The sequence below is a fragment of the Lycorma delicatula genome, chromosome 1, assembly GCF_047948215.1.
Source record: "Lycorma delicatula isolate Av1 chromosome 1, ASM4794821v1, whole genome shotgun sequence".
In the NCBI taxonomy this organism is placed as follows: Eukaryota; Metazoa; Arthropoda; class Insecta; order Hemiptera; family Fulgoridae; genus Lycorma; species Lycorma delicatula.
Genome location: NC_134455.1, coordinates 257,714,088 through 257,735,475, shown reverse-complemented (window position 1 = coordinate 257,735,475; position 21,388 = coordinate 257,714,088). Strand labels below are relative to the sequence as shown.

Below are 21,388 nucleotides of genomic sequence, written 5' to 3'. Positions count from 1 at the left end.
GGAGCCGTCTGTTATCACCTGACATTAATGTACAATTTACTTAAAATATAATTTCTGAAAATGTACTCGTATCACGTCTTATTGAAAAAAAATCTTTATATAATAAATGTGGAAAAATAATCTATTTTTTACATTTTAATACATAATAGTCTCCTTTAGTTAATACTGTTTCGAATATACTCTTATATGGTCTGTACATTTACTAACCTTCCGTTATTACGGTATTCTGAATTTATCAACTTTAAAGTTAAGAACATAACAAAAATGCAGTAACAAGCTGTCGGATAAAACACGCTGTATAAATAATGTAAGAGCACACAAAAAAATCGTTTAATCTAGTTTCTGATAACGGTAAAATAAATATAACTATTATGGAGGGCCGAAAAAATGGAGATTATGTCAGGTAGCAAGAGGGAAATAATAGATGTTTTATAAAAGCTTTAAATTTCTTAAAGCCCTTTCAGGGTCAGTAGTTTATTAAAATATAAATTGAATATAATCTATTCCCCTTCTTTTTTTAAATATCGTTAATATAATGTACTTATCAAAGAGATTATAGATTAGCGGATAAAAAAATTACACTTCGACAAATAACTTGAGAATAATTATCTTTTGTAACTTATAAGAGAGTTTTTTAAATAAAAAATTTAAGTTACTCGAAATCCTATAGGTTCTTTTCTAGTTTACACAGAATTGAAGCAGAGTGAATTATTTTTTTTGGGTTAATTCTGCACTTATATTTAAAATTTATGCTCTACAGAATTACGTACTTCTTAAAAATTAGAATACTGAGATCATAACTGCTTTCTTTGGAGAAACAAAAAATTGTTGCTAATTAAGATTTGTACACTAAATGAAGCGATAATTGTAAGAATATATTATAAACATGACAGTCTCGTTTAACACTTATTTAGTACAAACAACATGAAGAATTGTTAAAATGTTTTTATAATATCAGTAATAGTAATAGCCGTTCGGTCATAATTTCTTTTCAAACACTATTTTGTAAAGGTAACCAAGACTTAACCTTTTGGAAAATGCGCATTTTAAAGTAAGTACAAGTAAGAATTTAAAAATAATTGAAAATAGTAACCATTTGTAATAAAATTTGAGATTGAAATTTTTTAAACAGGAAAGAAAATAACCTAATTGTAAAATACTAATTATAAATTAAAATAAAACATATATAAATAAGGGTTCAACCCATTAACCTCTATATTCATTGAAAACGGATAATTTTTGCGGCAGTTATCTTTAGGTAAAATATAAGTTCCAGGGGTTCTTGATAAATTGATAACACTGATAAATATAATTTTTGTTTCCTAATATGTGATACGAGATTTTAATCTGTTTTTGATGCTGAAAACGGAATATGAACTCAGAATCTTTCTATCACCCACCACTTTTGAAAAAAAATTAATTTTAATTAAAGGATTTTTTTTTAAATTTTAGCTCATTTTTTATTGTTTAACTTTGTTCACATAATCTGTAAGGTATAAATAAACAATACTAGACAAAGAATTAAATCAAATCATAGTCACATATTATGACATCATATCTAATACTGAAGAGTGAGCCTTCATGGACAACATTAATCGTGTCTGTGCGGGTGAAAAACTGCAGCTGAAAACACAGCTGTTTTTTTGTATTAAGCACTGGATTTAAGAATGAATTAATTTTGCTCAGTCTTTTACTGTCTTAGGTTTGTTAACAGTGCAGTGTCATAACGACTCGAAATCATGTAATTGATGTGGATGTCTTTTGTTATGTATGTGGTGAGTTTAACATAAAATCAAATAGAAAAAAAAATTTCACGTTTAATTAAAAAAGCATATCATTTTACTTTCATTATAAAATTAGTGATCAGGATAAGACGTGGGCTCCTCATTTTGTATGCACTAATTGTTCTGTGTATTTAAGAGGATGGTTGAAAGGTACACGGAAGGCTTTGTTGTAGCTATGGTTTAGCGTGAACCAAAGGATTATTTAACCCATTGTTACATTTGTTTAACAAGTGTGTCTGGAATTTCTAAAAAATCTAATCATACTGTAAAATATCCTTCATCCAATTTGCAACCTCACAGTGAAATTATTCCAGTTCCTGAGCTACCTGTGAATGTATGTTTCAAAAGCAGTGATGAAGAATCAGGCAGTACTGAAGTAGACAACAATGATAATGATTTTGATTTTGAATTATCTTCCAATAAGACAAATCTTATATCACAAGGTGAATTAAATGGCTTGATTAGGGATTTAAATTTATCAAAAAATCAAGCTGAACTGTTATGTCAAGACTGCAGGATTGGAATTTAGTTCAAAAAAATACAAAAATTTCGGGCTTTCGAAGCCGACAAAAAGAACTTTCTCAGTACAAATTATTTTCATTGAAAATATCGATTATCTAATATATGTTTAGCAAAGTTCGAATTTTCTGGTTTATTGCTTTCAATATTATCCATGTGTTCTTTTGCACGTATAGAGAATTTACGATTGGTCACATCGATGTATATCATATCATTATATATTATAATATCAATGTTATTTTATAGCAATAATCAACTACAATTTATTTCAGTCATGGTCCCAGAAGATGGCTGTTTTAATGCATTTTTAAATAGAGCCATAAATTACCTTAAAGATCAATGACCAACCGACATACATGCAATCCAATTACTTTTATGAAAATTTTAGATTTTTCTTATAATTATTATAATATATCTAATTTAGAAAAATGTCGCATTTACTGTAATCATAAAAATCTAATTAATGAACAAAACGTTTTTAAAGAAGATAAATTGTTTAAACGCGCCCTGAATATAGATATAAAGAGATAATAATTTAAATAAATAAAATATTCTTACAACATGGTTCCCGTTAATTTCATTTTATTCCATTAGATAACACTGTACATTTCGATTCTGTATACTGATAACTGGCAAACAGTCATGACTGCTTAATCATTTTAATTTTTTTACCTTTTATTTTATTATATTATTTTATTCTCTTGACGATGGTCTAATGACTGAAAGATTTAGAGAATCACATTTAATTTACTGGTCAGGTGAATATTCACTTTCTTAATAATTATTAATAAGTTATTGGGATTGTTGATTTTGCAGTGAAAAGTAATTTTTGCAATGGTATTTTTATTTCGATAATTAAACGTTTATTATTTAATATATAAATCTAGATTATACATAATAGATTAATTTACAACTTACGAAACCTTAAAGGCATTTGACAAAAGCCTAATCTATTGCAGTATTTTTTTCATTAATTATCATATTACTGTTGTATAAGTTAATTATTTTTAATACATCTTGAAAAACTGAAAAACTTACCGCATTGAGGTTGAAAATTGTTGCTTTTCACCCGACAATTTTCCTCATACGTAAATCTTTAATACAGAAATCACTACTCACTGAACATTATAAAAATACACTGTAAGATACGAAGAATGACTATTTTTTTCAAATATGTTATTTCCTTTCGTGTTTTCACAATATTTTTTCATTGTTTGTAAATGAAATTGAATACATACCTAATTACCTTTTTACTTAATAATTAACATAATTTTAAATTTAAAACTTAAAAATTTAAGTGTAACATATTATTTTATAAAGAATAAATAAACATTCTTAGGATACGAAAATAAGGACTTTATTTTAAACGCACTCATGGAAACGAGATAAATTGCAAAGAAGTTAGGAAATAATACACAAAGGACCTGATAAATAAAAAGTAAATACTTATATCTCGATATTTTTAAATTTAAAGTGATAAAATTTCAATCGGAGAGCATTAAAGTAATTAGGCAATTTTCAGTTTTGAGAATTCACTTTTTGTCAGTGATTACTTCTGAACATAAAAATTTTTCCAATGTTCACTCCTATCGGCGTGAATAAAGTTAAGGCAATCCTTCCAGCTATGAATAAATTCTTCAAAATTTAATATGTATATATCCCTTCCCTCAATCTGTTTACTTATACTCGTACTTCTTCCTGCATTAATTCAAGACTATGACTACTTTCATCCACATCGGAGTGGTAAAACGTAAAGTACGAAGTATACGCTAAGTTTCTCTGGCTGTGAAACAATTGTTACGGTTCGAATCTGAAAATAATGTTTTATTTTTGTTTTTTTTTCTTTTGTGTAATAGTTTTTAACCTGAAACTAGAGGAGGTGTACTTACTCGAGGAGACAAGCTGGAGATGATTTCAAACAGAACGCGATGATCGTTTAGTGTTTTTAAGATGTTTCGTGTTTAATATTTCCATTTATTATATAAGGGATTTTTTTTTTATTGTTTGATGATTTTCCACCCGGCTACAATTTTTTTATTCTTCGGAATTATAAAATTAAATTTCTTGCGAAACATTTTTTACTTCTAGTACGTATTAATAATTTTTATCACGACCTCAGTTACGGTAGGGAGGATGACTTGAGTCCTCCGGTTCCCGAGTTTCCCATTTTCACCGACTGAGTAACTTGCTTTATAAAAATATATCGGGTCCGTTCAAAATATACTGAATACCACAGAAAATAGTACTTCTGAAAATAGTATACAATGGTAATGTAATAGATAATAGTATACATTCGATGGCTAATTCACATTATCGTCAGTCATGTTCTTTACATTATAGACGAGAGAAGAGTGCATGCAAATTTCCGCTACTCAACCAATTCATATATGATTCATTGCTTTTCTTCGTTGTAAGATGTTTGATGAACCATCGAAATATTACCAACGTTTTAAGTCAACACACAATAATTAATGAATACTCATCAGGCAATATTCAAACGTTGCTCGTCCTTTCCCAACACAACACTTAACTTAAAAATAAAGACTTAATTTAAAAGTAAAGAGTTGCCTTTTAAATATTTACTCCAAATCGAGCAAATACTTAAAAAGACATTACAATTAAGGCAATATTTTTAAACGAAGTCAACACTTTAAAGCGACTACTCTTTATTCATCAGACTCAAAAGATTATACATTATATAAACAATAAAACAATAATGATTAAGATTTAAAATTCTGCTTTTAGTTTTTCAAATATCCTTTATGTTTTTCTGTTTGAGATTCTTGCGATGTTTTTCCAAAATCAAACGTTTAATTGAAGCTAATTGCAAACGTTTGACGTGCTGTATATTGTTTTGATCAATTATTAAAATTTAGAATAATTATTATTATTTTGAAAATGCCAAAACATTTTCACTTCCAAATCTTTAAGAGCTTCCTCAGCTATAGAAATTCCTTTATTTTCTTCATCATCATCTTCGACAGGGTTTTTTTTAATTATATCTCTTTATGAAATTATTACAGAAACCATTGTGTGCCGAATGGCGTAAAAATTTTAAACTCTATAGAAGGATGTTAAATAATATTACAAAATTTTTAAAAACTTGCTTTATACTAGATAGTCATACTTTAATCAAATTATTATCATACACTGCAAGAGTTTAGTTAGTAGGTTAATTTGGATTTCAAAAGATAACATCGTATATTGAAGTTTCTAATATATTTATAAAATATCAAACAAATTTTCAATCAAACAATTATTATACAAAGTAACAAAGCAGAGAAATTTTTGATTATTTAAATACAATTGTAAATTAACAAAACATTTTTTGTCGATATCGGATTTGTCGTCTGCGACCCCAAAAAGCCCGTATAGCTGTTTTGCAGATTTTGAAATTTTTTACACCCGCAACCTTAATTTTCCCGCTTAATTTACTCATGTACGGGGGAGGGGATATTTACAAAAGTAATGGTAGAATATTGTATTTTCACTCGACCTTAGTAACTGTGCAAAATTTCATCCATGGGCAATGTCAGTAAGTATGTTAAATTAAGTATGCAAGATTTGAGGACAAACATGAAAAAACAAATGAAAATTGAAAAAAACATTGTGAGTTAAAATAAAGCAAATAAAAAGATGAATGAAAAGGTGAACTCGCTTATCTGATCAGAATATCACTACAGAAGTTATAGACGGTGTGCGTGGTGATCAAGTCCGTTTCGTGCTGCAAATAATTTACAACAGCAATCAAGATTTTTTCCTTACATGGATATGTATTTATAAATTGAAGGATCCAGGGGAAAAACATGTCAAGTTCAAAAATTCCGATTTTCTGTTGTTACTGCCATCTGGTGGCTTTACCTTTGTTCTTCCTACCAGTATTTTAAGCAGGGGAAAAACTTGTTATATCAAAAAGTACTGATGATGTAAAAATATTTGTCCATAGGAAGAACATGCCAAGTCCATCTGAAAAAGGTAAAGAATGTGTCAAGTCGATTGCCTTCAGTAACACTTTGTTTAGCTAACCAGTATTTACAGCAAAGCAGCTGTTATAATAAAACTATAAATCAGCTATTACTGAGGTTTGCTCTAATGTTTGTTTAGAAATGTGTCTGTGTGATGGGTTATTGTAAAAAAGTTTTTTTTAAGTTTTTGTCAAAAATGGAAGGTGATTCAGACAGTAGTTCAGAAGAGCAGAGACTAACCTTTGTAAATACAAAAAAACGAAAGTCATTTGTTAGAATAAGAGATGTATATAAAAACTTACAATTTCATGAAATTGGTAATCCTTGTACCTGTAAGTCCAAATGCTGTCATTTAATTAATGCAAACAGAAAAGCACCAATAATTAGTCGAATGAACAAGGTCTATACAAAGGATGAGATTAATATTTATTTATGTGGACTCATAACTATAACACCTGTCCAGCATCACAGACCCAAGCTGGATGCAGAAGAGGCCAATCTCAGGGATGCATCATTCTCATATCATGTACCAAGACAATAAAGTGGAATAACCCGCTGTGTGCAGGAATGCAATTCTGTCATTTCATGGCATTGAAAGAGATAAGCTGAATTTCTTGTAAAATCTCATAAGATAACACATCAGACAGCTCGAGATCAGAGTTAAACATGAGAACAGAAAACAGGATATCTGATGATGTAAAGGAGAATATTCATGAACATATAACTTCACTTAAAGGCAGGGAGAATCACTACAGTATAAAAGATTCTAAATTATCTACCTGCAGAATTAGGTATTTACAAGGTTTTCAAAATTTTTCAAGAAAAATATTCTGAATTCACGTTATGAAACTTATAGTTTGATTTCTAATTCCGATTTTAATATATCTTTCAGGTAACCAAGGTCTAATACCTATTCTACATGTGATACCATCTCAGCAGACATTGAAACAAATGAAGATATGATTTCTAAGGAAAAATCTGGAAAAGAAGGAAGAGCTGCATGGAGATATAAACAAACTCTATCAAAATAAGAAACTTCATCTTTTAAATGCTAACATGTGGTATAAAATAAAAAAAATCCGCCAAGAAGAAAAGCTGTAGAGAAAACTCTACTACTGATTGCATAGTGTTGAGCTACATAAGAAACTGTTATCTACCCAACATAACCAATGATGTTTACTATAAACACCAGTTGTCTGTGTTTATGTTTCACATACGTGTGTTTTCATCATCAAACTGTTACTTCAACTTCTATCCAGAGACAGTTGGGAAGAAAGGTTCAGATGAGATTGCCTCTTTTGTTCATCATTTTTACGTGAAAATATTACTGAATTAAAGGTTTTTGTGATTCCTATGGTGGGCAAAAAAAAACACAACAGTAATGAGATTATTTCGTCACATTCTTTAAATGAACACAAATTGAAAAAGTGAACTGCTGGTTCCCTGTAAGGGGACATTCAACAACAAGTGTGACAAAAACTATGGACAATAGTGCAGAATACTCATTCATAGTGTGTAGCATCATGAAGCACAGACACCTGATGACTGAGTAGACTATGTTTCTTCTTGCAGAGTTAAATCTTCATCAATAATGTTATTTTGGTTGAACAACCTATGATAAAAAACTGGACAAACTTTTTAGATGGATCATACAGGAAGAAGTTTCATTTCCTGCCAGGAAAGTAAGAGCTGTTCAAGTTACAGAAAATCATTCAGCATTGTTGGACTACAAGCTTGCCTTCAGCGGACCATGGATTGCATCACCATTCATTATTATAAAAGGAAAAGAAGGGGCTCCATAGTAACACAAGGGAAAGAAATGTTCCTGCTCAATCTTTTGTTGGTAAGTGTTATTAATATAATTACAAACTCCATAATAATTAACCTAACTAATTATGCTGCCTGTGTGATAAAACCTAACCTCAGTTGTTGACTCTTTTTTTAATGTAATTGCGCATAAGTTTATCTTCGTATTTTGTCTGTTTTCTTTGCAGGTGTTTTGCCAATAAAGCAGACTAAATATGATGATCTTCAGATTTTAAAAAATCTCTGCACCAATCCAGCTGCTAAAAGTTATTATAGAAGTCTGCCTCATTTATAATAAATTTTAATTCCTGGAATTTCATATTTTTCATTTTTGTTGCTTTCTGTCTTAGAAATTTTATAATATTTAAATTTCATTTTTTCTTTTTGAAAAGTTTACAAAATTAGTATTTCTCTAAAAATTAATTGCTCTATGTAAAACTAATTGATATGATAATTAGTCCATACAATTTCTTTTATAAATTTTTCAATATGCTGTACTGTTTTGTATTTTTCAATGACATTGTGTGTATTGTATTATTTTTTTTCATATAGAATAAGTTGTAGTTATTACACTTTTATTTACTTAAAAAATTTAGGGAGAAACATGTTAAATTCAGGACTAGACATGTTTTCCCCTGAATATCTTGCATCTGTCCTTCATTTTATACAATAATTTAATAATGTATTTTTAATAAGCTAAAATAGAATTGATATATAGTTCAACAACAAAAATATAGCAGAATTTGATATCATTTATTTGGTATAACAGTTTATACATCTTTAACAATGCAATTAAAATTGATGCAGTGTAAAATTATTAAAATGTTACTAGAACATTTTTCCCCTGTACCCTTTAATATTATTAAGTATTATTTTAGTTAAAATCATAAACGTTGATTAACTTAGACTAAATTATACGTTCACAAAACCTTTCTGAATTGCACCTGTTATTTGAAACTATTCACTCTACTTTTATTAAACAAAAAAGAAAGTATAGTACTTCAGCACCAGTTAATGTTCTATACATCACTTTCAATTTATCATAAGATTAAAACGTACAAAACTTACAGTCAAAATTAATTTTGTTTGTAATATATGGATTAACATTTTAGTCATCCTAATATATTTTTTACGTACGCCGTACTTTCTTATCTTACGGTAGGTAATGTTTATGGTTTAGCTGTAATAGGTCAAACTGATACTTATTTTGCTATATTAGGCTAAGCGAACAGTGAACACCGATTATCTGGTTTTTGATTGCTTGCGTAAAAAACGCTGGTCACAGATTCCTGATTCACGCCGGTGAGTGCTTACAGTAATTAAAATCTGGATGCGTCAGTGTTACCGGTTAGTTTTGGATTTTATTCAAACAGAAGAACTGCAGCATCAGCGATGAAGATGTATTTCCTATGAGTGCTTTTACTTAAGTTGCATTTTTTATAGAACATACTGTTAATGAGATCAATAAATGTAGAGAAACGTACAGCGACTCTTATCATCTTTTTACAAAATCTAAAAGGACAGAGAATTTTTTTAACAATATGCGAATGTGAGGAAATGCTTAATTACATTAAATTCAAAGTAGACGTCATCTATAAAAACAGTGGTGCACCTTACATAAACAAACAATTTTACCCAAAGAAAGACTTGTAACTACTGGGAGGTACATACTTCCTGTATTTTAACTTGCTTTACTAAGTATTATTAATAAGTGTTAATAAAACAATCCTTGTTAAAGTTAACCAATAGTTCTTATTAAAAATTTACGAAAGAGATATAATTAAAATTACTATTCCAGGCTCTGGTATTGTTTATAATTTTTAGAACTTGTTCTAAAAATTATAGTGCTCCGATTCATGTTGGTAAAATAGATGTGTATTATAATTCAAAATATTATTTTATTTATTGGGTAGAATGAATTTGTTTGAAACGTTATTTTTATTAAAAAAGATAAGATTTGTTTTTTGTTGCTCTTTTTTATTTCCTTATTGACATAATAAAAATAATTAATCTGTATGTATAAAATAACATGTCATGAGTCACTCATAATCAACGCCCAGCAAAAGTTAATGATGATAAATTAATGAAAATTTGTATGCATGTTCTTCTTTCGGTGTAAGTGCACTAGAAAGGATTTTTTGAAATTCCGAGTTTAAAAAGTTAAAATAGAGTAACAATGAAATTTACTAATTTTTAATTGCTCAGTAACAGATGTAGATATCAACTTGATCTTTCGTGTGTGTAATCTTCATGTGAATATCTAAAAACCAATTTCTAGATTTTCCGAAATTCGATCTTGAAAGGAGTGAAGAAAGGTAAAAATGCTCCGAACAATTATTGAAAATTTTCCACCTTACCGACTGTACTAAATGGGGTATTCAGTACATTTGAGTTTGTAAATGCTCTTCAGATAAGTATCTAAATACCGTTTTCAGCTTTTTTTGAATTTCAATTTTTTTAAGGGGTGCAACGGTGTAGAGCGCGGCGGGTCAAGCCACTGTCACTGTTACTGTACGTGCGACGCGACTGGCTGCATGTGCCTCCGGTTAATTGACTAAAAAATGTATAATTAAAAAAAATTAACCGCGACGGGAAACGCAAGTAACCATATAGAGCGGGCGAAGCCACAACGGGGATGCTAGTTGTAATATAAAAACGCTCTAACTCGTATTAACATTTAAATAAAAAATTAAGAAATTTTTTAATACGGGTCGGTTTGGTTTTTATTCGATTGTGATTTCTGACTTAAAATGGGTACTTAGTTCTTAAAAATTCACTTCTATTTTTATTTTTTTATGTGTAATTTAAATGTTTATTATTTTTCAAGAATTATTACACTAATTTTTTTGTAAAGAAAGCGTACCCTGTGTGTTTTTATCTAAGTGTATTTAAGGTATTAAGATATATTGTATATACAAAAATAATATGTAGCATGTGCGTAGTTACCTAAGTGTATTTAAGGTATGTACATGTACTGTACATATATATATATATATATTAAACATATATATATATAATATGTAACGTGTAACATTATTGCATGTAATATAACAGTATATAGTAATGAGAGTAGTAAAAAGAGTATATAGTAATAAGAGAGTAGATAGTTTTTTCAATTTTTTTTTTTCCAGAGTTTATTATAAAATATTCAGTTCACAGTAAAATCGAGAATAGTTCTTTTATTACTTGTGTTCGTATGAGTGATAATTATTTATTCTTTATATAAAGTTGTCAAGCCAATGATAAAGCAATGTATAAGATTATTATTTTTTTACCTTATTATTCTTAGCTTATGTTTTCTTTCGTATGTATATTGCCCTTTGTAGTTTCTGGGATCTTAGTTTCTTGAGTATTCAGAGGTTGTTTCAGGATATTAAATTTACTACTATAATACTTAAAGGAAGTATTCTTTCTTAATGATATAACCAATATTTGTTTACATAAGTACCTTGTTATAACCAGAAAGAAACATCTTTTCTTTGGTTGCAACAGCCAGCTTCATGGTTCCTTTGGCAGAGTGCTTCGAAAAAATTGGTGTTTGTCTTCCTAATTTTAACTATTATGTATATAATTCAATGTTGTTGCTGATGGTATTTCATTAAAAAAAAGAAGCCATCTGTTATAAGTGATTGGGTAACTCAGTATAATTTTTTGATAATTATAATGGCTTGTTTTGATAATTTTACCAAGGTCTTAGTTCTGGACCTTTATCTCTATTATTGGTGTAATTGTTTTTGGCTGTGATGTCAGGCATCGACTGCTTTTGTCACTTCTGGCCCTATGAGAATGTAATTTTATAGAGTATGAAAAATACCATTCTTGAGCAGGATTCAAACCCAGGACCTGTTGGATGAAAGGCTGAGATGCTACTGCTCTACCATGGAGATCGGAATTATTATTATTAAGGCTGTTGTAACTAGGTAAATAAATAAATTATTATAATATATGGATTTTATATTCTCTATTGCATTAATGTTATTAATTCTGTGTTTTATACAATTGTTTATTATTTTTTATTCAACATGTTGTGGTTTTAAACTATTCTGTTGCACTTTCTTCATCTCTAGGTCATTCTAGGTTCTCAGAATTCTATTTCAGGTAGGCTGTGGATGGCTTTCTTGAAAATATATTATTATTATTATTAATAACAACCTTCGGCAATTTTTTCACCTACCCACCTTGGCAGCAAGAAGAGATTCCTTTGATATATTATTCTTCTATAAATATCTTCATGGATTCGTTCAATCATTTGAACCTGCTACCTTGCGGGTACCTAGGATGGGGGCTAGTAGGGTTTGACTGTGTTGCTCTGCATTTCGCCTTGTTAATAAATTTATTACTACTGCTGTTAAATAATGAAAAGATATCAATTTTTTTAATCATCAGTTTTTTGCCTTACTGTTAAACAAGTTGTGATGATGAATTATGGATATTCTAATAAACAATTAAATTATCAAAATTGCTATAATTAAGTAATTTTTTGTATTTTTGACATAGGTCTTCATTATTTATGACCTGAGATATTTACATAATTTGATAAAATTTGTTTGTTTTCTTTTATTATTACTCTGAATTTTATGTATAGGGTATATTTGTAATTTTAAAATTCTGTAATTTTTTTTATTATTACAATATTATTTATTGCAGTTATATCAATGCATTCATCTGTTCTACTTGTTTCTGTATAATCAATAAATAATTAAATTTTAATTATTACTATTATTATTGTTGTATATTCTGATTTTCTTTTTATTCCAGGAGAACCTTTGCATTCATATGCATTCTGTACATTTCATCAGATATAGTAGAATCTTTCTTGGCATTTAGTAATGGAGGATTGTTCAAGGTAGTTTCTTATGCATAACAAAGATTAACATACCAAAGACTATATTTAAAGTTAAAATATATGTTTGATTAATTATTTCATTTATTAAGATAGAACTAACAGATTTTTAGAGATGGAAAAACCAGTTTTAGAAAATGAAAAAAATTTGGAGGTAAGATTTCCATTTCTTTTTGAACTTAAGGTACATTACAAATGGAAGAAATATTTTTTTTCTTTTTTTTCACTTTCCTGTCAGGATTGACAGTTATCTGTTAGAAGATAGTTGCTGTGCATTTATCTTAATAAATTACATGATTATTAATCACATAATTTGGCACTAGTGTAAAAAAATGTTTAGCCATCGTTCCATATAATGTTTAACTTCAAAATTTAAGAAATGTACCAAAATACAAATTTTAATATAATTTTCTCATTTGAGATCTTTGAAAAGTTAAATGCATTTACGTGGCTGCAAGAATTCACTATTAAAATTATCTTTTAAATAATATGGATAGGGAATATTATCAATAATAAATAAATTATATGTAGTATAGTATTGCAGAGACTAAGTTCAAATAAGCTTTATTATATTCTATAATACTGTAGAAAAAAAATTAACATTACTATTTTTATTAATGTGTAACATATAGAAAATACCTTCTATTGTGCATGGTTTAGACTGTGGCTGGGAATAGGTTCTTCTTCCAGCTCAGCTATTAGCAGATGTATATTTGTTGACTTTTATTCACTCTAACAGCCGAAGTAGTACTTACTCTTCTTGAACATGAGATGATAAAAGTCCTTGTGCTGTATTCTTAAAGTAAACTACTTTGCAGAGTCCAGAAATTATTTTGTAAATTAACGTTTGCCATTAATAATCAGCATATGAAATAAAAACCAATGTGAATGACCTTAAAAACCTTTGTGTAATTAAATAAAGATTGTATTTTGTAATATACTGTTTATCGTTAATCATTATAAATTTTCTCTTTTGGTGTGTTTTATTTACCAATTCTTGTTTATATGCTTTTACATTACTTTTATTCAAATCATATATTTTGATTACAAATTATTCTACCCTTGTGTGTTTGACACTGTTTAAATTTATTTTTACGTTTCTTAAGAATAGTTATCTGTTTTAAAAAACGTTATAATAAATTGAAAGATTTATTATGGTTGTTTTATTTAGTTCACTGAATATTGTTTATTATCACATAATGAATAATACTTTTCATGTTATTTATTATGAGCTGTTGCTTTGCACAAAACAATAGTAGATTTTTATTACAAAATAAGTTACTACAGGATTCTAGTTTTTATTTTGAAGGGGCTTGGGTGATTATAATTCTATGAATTCCCTTGATTTCTTTTAAATAATCCATATCAAATCAATGTTATTGTTGTCTTTAGTTTAGTCCTGTTACAGTACTTCCACTTGACGGTTTGCTAAACAAAAAAATCAAGAAAGGAAATAGAACCATCATTGCTCATCCTGACTGAAGAAAAGGGCTCTTCAAAGATGTATTATTAATTTTTAGAGCAGAGGATAAAAATACTAAGAGGATGAAATACCAAATATCACTTAATAGAAAAAAAAAAACAAGAAGTCCAATTATGTTGTTCATAAAAGGGGACTAATGAAATGGCTAGATGATCATTAAGTGATTTACAATCTGCCAAAAACTGAAGAATGACTTTTGGAAATTGTTAAAAATTTCAGAAGAGAAAAAATTTGTCTTAATGAATTTTAATGGAGCTCGATCACTTTCCTTTACAGCCTTCTTACCACCTTCATCTTGATCCCAGTGGGCTGCAATAAATGGGAGAGTGGCTTAAAAAAGATTCGGTTTGTCCTTACAAGAATAAAGGGACTTGCTTTTTGAAAATTACAGTGTTGAAAAGTAGACGAATATTGCAAACCCAAGTTGTCTAAAATTCGCTACCTATTAAAATCTGAAACCTGCAATAGTGCTTAAAAATTATTATTTTTTTATAACTTCAATTTTCCCACTTTTTATTTCATATTCATAAATTACTAATAGAGTCTATTGTAACCCGTAAAAGAGCAAGTCTACCTACACTGTACTACAACTACCAATGAATTTTGAAAACACTAGAAAATTCTTCCAGGATAATGGTTTTACGCCTATTACACTACTGTATAACTACGTGTGATTACAATGATCAAGCCTTAAATGCTGAAGTTACTGAATATGGTTGTCATTAAAATGCCTTTGAGGTCAATAGATGACATGTTTGTGAACGTTTACATGTGGGATATTGTAAAAGACAAAGCACACATCATGAAACCAAAAATTTTGGAACAAATAGAAAAAGTAGTTCAATAAGTTTTAGAAAAAAATTAATTTTAGGTCATAAATTTTGTAAAGCAGTTGTCAGTGTTTCATAGTGCTTGTAGCAATCCACAAGAATCCAGTGAAAAGAGAGTTTAAGAGCAGTTATTAGTTGAACTGGCATAGTTGGCATTCATATACCATGTTGGTGGGTAAACTGACCATTGTAGAGAGCAAGCCCTAATAAAGAAGTGGCTGGGCTGCTAGCTACCATACTTGCTACAGCAACCAGTTGGTGTATATCACAACAGATGGAGCCAGACCTGGTACATTTATGATAGTATTTATCAAAAAAAGGAGAAGGAAAAAAGATGTTGCGGCAAAGGGACAATTGACCAACAGAAACAGTTTCTAATTGAGGTACATCTTGATAGTTATCATCTTTTTCAGGTTTGTTAATTATTTAATAATAATCACAGTAATTAAAAATATGTTTCAGCTTGTAATCGGATGGGCAATACCTGTTGATGTTCCAATGGCTGTCATTTATGTTCAAAATGTACAGTTTCAATATAATACTGTTGACAATGCATCTAAATATGCAGTAGTGTTTCAGGAAGAGCGTCAATTAAAAAATCCCATTACAAGAAATCATCTGATGCATGTGTTAGATCCATACTTAAACAGGTAAAATAAAAAATTCATTAAATTATTATTACATAATTTTTGCTATAATCTCATTTTCCAAAGTGTTCTTACATTGCTGAATAAAATTACAAATATGTCAATTTATTAATATGGTTTATGATTTATGTGCACCATATGTTTATGTTTTAGCAGATGTTCAGCTACGTTAGATATGCTTTGTTTCTTGTTCTTGTATGCATTATAATGCTCTCTGAACCTTTTTTTGAAAGATCTTTTGATTTTACTAATGCACATACCACTACAATCATTACATTTAATCTTATATATTCCACTTAAATTTTCTCCATTGTTATTATTGTTATCTCTTAAATATTTTAAAATGTGGTTATTAGGTTTGTATGTTTTTTATACTTATCCTTATTGTAAACATTAATAATTTTTTCTGTGATCTTATTCATATATGTGTATTATATGAAATAGCTATTGAGTTCTTTACTATTATTCTGTTATAACAGTGTAAAACTATGTGATGATGGGTTGTTTGTTTTTTATAAATTCTTTCAGTAATTCGATTATCAAAGCCATTGGAAACTGCTGTTTATTTTATCATATTTATTTTTTATTTTTTGAGTTTATCTGGGTTATTTTTTGTATATTGCAATGCTCTAAAAATTAAATTTTTATATGTGCAGATTTTTTGTGACCATGGATGATGAGATTCTTTATGTATTGTGATGTGATTTGTCATTGGTTTCCTATAAATGGCTGTTTATATAATGTTGTTTCCATTTATTTCAATTTCAATGTCTAAAATGTGTATTTTCCTGTTAATTTCCATTTCAAACATGATTTTAAGACATCATTATGATTATTAAGTATATTTAAAATAGTCATATGTTCATCATTTGTAGTTGGATTGTATATGATCAATATATCATCCACATACTTAATCCACAATAATATTTGTTGCTTTTTCATGTTCTTAATATCATTAATTATGATGTTTTCAAAATGTTGTAAGAAAATTTTAAACATGATTGCAGATATAAGTGAACCCATGGGTAACCATTTTGTCTGTAGATAACAGTTTTCCTCATATTCAAAATAATTTTGATTGAAAATAATAGTCTAACATACTGCTCACTGACAAACTTGCCTGTGTATTAGGCATGTGTATTAGCATTAATAATATTAATGCTAATAATTTATCACATTAACAAAACTTAATTCAATTTCCAGTTTGCAAATTACATGATTGTTCAATGCTCTTTTTTTTGTCTTCAGTCATTTGACTGGTTTGATGCAGCTCTCCAAGATTCCCTATCTAGTGCTAGTCGTTTCATTTCAGTATACCCTCTACATCCTACATCCCTAACAATTTGTTTTACATGTTCCAAACATGGCCTGCCTACACAATTTTTCCCTTCTACCTGTCCTTCCAATATTAAAGCGACTATTCCAGGATGCCTTAGTATGTGGCCTATAAGTCTGTCTCTTCTTTTAACTATATTTTTCCAAATGCTTCTTTCTTCATCTATTTGCCGCAATACCTCTTCATTTTTCACTTTATCCACCCATCTGATTTTTAACTTTCTCCTATAGCACCACATTTCAAAAGCTTCTAATCTTTTCTTCTCAGATACTCCGATAGTCCAAGTTTCACTTCCATAAAAAGCGACACTCCAAACATACACTTTCAAAAGTATTTTCCTGACATTTAAATTAATTTTTGATGTAAACAAATTATATTTCTTAGTGAAGGCTCGTTTAGCTTGTGCTATTCGGCATTTTATATCGCTCTTGCTTCGTCCATCTTTAGTAATTCTACTTCCCAAATAACAAAATTCTTCTACGTCCATAATCTTTTCTCTTCCTATTTTCACATTCAGTGGTCCATCTTTATTATTTCTACTATATTTCATTACTTTTGTTTTGTTCTTGTTTATTTTCATGCGATAGTTCTTGCGTAGGACTTCATCTAAGCCGTTCATTATTTCTTCTAAATCCTTTTTACTCTCGGCTAGAATTACTATATCATCAGCAAATCGTAGCATCTTTATCTTTTCACCTTGTACTGTTACTCCGAATCTAAATTGTTCTTTAACATCATTAACTGCTAGTTCCATGTAAAGATTAAAAAGTAACGGAGATAGGGAACATCCTTGTCGGACTCCCTTTCTTATTACGGCTTCTTTCTTATGTTCTTCAATTGTTACTGTTGCTGTTTGGTTCCTGTACATGTTAGCAATTGTTCTTCTATCTCTGTATTTGAACCCTATTTTTTTTTAAATGCTGAACATTTTATTCCAGTCTACGTTGTCGAATGCCTTTTCTAGGTCTATAAACGCCAAGTATGTTGGTTTGTTTTTCTTTAATCTTCCTTCTACTATTAATCTGAGGCCTAAAATTGCTTCCCTTGTCCCTATACTTTTCCTGAAACCAAATTGGTCTTCTCCTAACACTTCCTCCACTCTCCTCTCGATTCTTCTGTATAGAATTCTAGTTAATATTTTTGATGCATGACTAGTTAAACTAATTGTTCTGTATTCTTCACATTTATCTGCCCCTGCTTTCTTTGGTATCATTACTATAACACTTTTTTTGAAGTCTGACGGAAATTCCCCTTTTTCATAAATATTACACACCAGTTTGCATAATCTATCAATCGCTTCCTCACCTGCACTGCGCAGTAATTCTACAGGTATTCCGTCTATTCCAGGAGCCTTTCTGCCATTTAAATCTTTTAATGCTCTCTTAAATTCATATCTCAGTATTGTTTCTCCCATTTCATCCTCCTCAACTTCCTCTTCTTCCTCTATAACACCATTTTCTAATTCATTTCCTCCATATAACTCTTCATTATATTCCACCCATCTATCGACTTTACCTTTCTTATTACATATCGGTGTACCATCTTTGTTTAACACATTATTGGATTTTAATTTATGTACCCCAAAATTTTCCTTAACTTTCCTGTATGCTCCGTCTATTTTACCAATGTTCATTTCTCTTTCCACTTCTGAACACTTTTCTTTAATCCACTCTTCTTTCGCCAGTTTGCACTTCCTGTTTATAGCATTTCTTAATTGCCGATAGTTCCTTTTACTTTCTTCATCACTAGCATTCTTATATTTTCTACGTTCATCCATCAGCTGCAATATATCATCTGAAACCCAAGGTTTTCTACCAGTTCTCTTTATTCCGCCTAAGTTTGCTTCTGCTGATTTAAGAATTTCCTTTTTAACATTCTCCCATTTTTCTTCTACATTTTCTACCTTATCTTTTTTACTTAGACCTCTTGCGATGTCCTCCTCAAAAATCTTCTTTACCTCCTCTTCCACCAATTCATCTTTTCACCTTTTCTTCAGGTTTTTAAACCCCAATCTACATTTCATTATCACCAAATTATGGTCGCTATCAATGTCTGCTCCAGGGTAAGTTTTGCAGTCAACGAGTTGATTTCTAAATCTTTGCTTAACCATGATATAATCTACCTGATACCTTGCAGTATCGCCTGGCTTTTTCCAAGTGTATATTCTTCTATTATGATTTTTAAATTGGGTGTTGGCAATTACTAAATTATACTTCGTGCAAAACTCTATAAGTCAGTCCCCTCTTTCATTCCTTTTGCCCAGCCCGTATTCACCCACTATATTTCCTTCCTTGCCTTTTCCAATGCTTGCATTCCAATCTCCAACTATTATTAAATTTTCATCTCCTTTTACGTGTTTAATTGCTTCATCAATCTCTTCGTATACACACTCTACCTCATCATCATCATGGGCGCTTGTAGGCATATAGACGTTAACAATCGTTGTCGGTTTAGGTTTTGATTTTATCCTTATTTCAATGATTCTATCGCTATGCGTTTTGAAATACTCTACTCTCTTCCCTATCTTCTTGTTCATTATGAAACCTACTCCTGCCTGCCCATTATTTGAAGCTGAGTTAATTACTCTAAAATCACCTTACCAAAAGTCACCTTCCTCTTCCCACCGAACCTCACTAATTCCTACTATATCCACAGTTACCCTATCCATTTCCCTTTTTAAATTTTCTAGCCTACCAACCTTTTTTAAGCTTCTAACATTCCACGCTCCGACTCGTAGAATGTTATTTTTTAGTTTTCTGGTGACCCCTTCCTTAGTAGTCCCCACCCGGAGATCCGAACGGGGGACTAGTTTACCTCCGGAATATTTTACCAAGGAAGGCGCCTCCATCATTGCTATATGAAAATGCAGAGAGCCACATTTTCTTTGAAAAGTCAGCTGTATTATTCCATTGCTTTCAGCTGCGCAGTACTCAGAGGACTGAGTGATGTTGATATGGCCTTCTTTTGCCTGTTTAGCCTCCGGTAACTACCGTTTAGATAATACTTCAGAGGATGAATGAGGATGATATGTATGAGTGTGAATGAAGTGTAGTCTTGTACATTCTCAGTTCGACCGTACCTGAGATGTGTGGTTAATTGAAACCCAACCACCAAAGAACACCGGTATCCACGATCTAGTATTCAAGTCCGTGTAAAAACAGCTGGCTTTACTAGGACTTGAACGCTGGAACTTTCGACTTCCAAATCACCTGATTTGGGAAGACGTGTTAACCACTAGACCAACCCGGTGGGTTGATGTTGATATGGCCGTTTAAGTCATTGTGACTCACGCCCCTAACAACTACTGAAAGAGCTGCTGCCCTCTTTCAGGAATCATTCCTTAGTCTGGCTCTCAACAGATACCTCTCCGATATGGTTGCACCTTCGGTCCAGCTACTCTGTATCCCTGAGCATTCAAGCCCCCTCACCAACGGCAAGGTCTCATGATTCATAGAGGAGGGTTCAATGCTCATTCTGACATAATTACTACAATTTATTCTAAATTTTACTGTACTAACTTCATCCTTTACTTCTCTTGGCATTCCATTAAATAATTTGCTTAAATAGTCTTGCTTTGACTAAAGTAATGCCAATTTCTCCGTTTTGGGGAGAGGAACAGTTAGGAATCTTGGTGCTGATTCCAGTACTCTCCCTGATCATATGCTGCGGCAGTTGGGCGTAGTTGTAGAGATAGTAAAGACAAACTAGAGAAACTAACCTTCAACATAGACTTACACAAGTAATTGCAAAAATCTGCTGATAGCTAGATTTTTTAATATTGTTATGTGGAACATCAATGGTCTAGTTAGTTGGGAAGAAGAATTGGAATCTCTGGCACTTACCAAATCCTTGGACAGATCAGATTATCTTCGGCTTCAGAAATTCTCTATCTGTACGACAAATCATCCAGATGGCAGAGCAAATGCAAATACAGAGATGTTAATTAAAAGTTCCTTGAGGCATTACCACTGGCTGGATTATGCACAGATTATAAACAAGCGACCTCGGTTGATATTCTGGACTGGCTGGGGCCTGTCAAATTATCTGCAGTGTACTGTCCTTGTCATCTTATAGGAGCGAGTTATTTTTGGAATTCTTTACAACCTTAGGTCTCCACTTTATCACAGGAGGGGACTGGAACATAAAACATTCTCTATGTGGCTCTCGGCTGGCAA

At 30.3% G+C, this 21,388-nt stretch overlaps 1 protein-coding gene across 1 annotated transcript in view; it reads left to right on the top strand.

The window, feature by feature from the left end:
• Positions 1 to 942: 942 nt before the first annotated feature.
• Positions 943 to 21,388, top strand: part of LOC142318297 (uncharacterized) — a 40,053-nt gene continuing 19,607 nt past the window's right edge. The window contains exons 1-3 of the mRNA XM_075354868.1: positions 943 to 1,051; positions 12,833 to 12,920; positions 15,693 to 15,880. Coding sequence (XP_075210983.1) covers positions 1,038 to 1,051; positions 12,833 to 12,920; positions 15,693 to 15,880 — 290 coding nt within the window. The 5' untranslated portion in view covers positions 943 to 1,037. The remainder of the gene's footprint in view (positions 1,052 to 12,832; positions 12,921 to 15,692; positions 15,881 to 21,388) is intronic.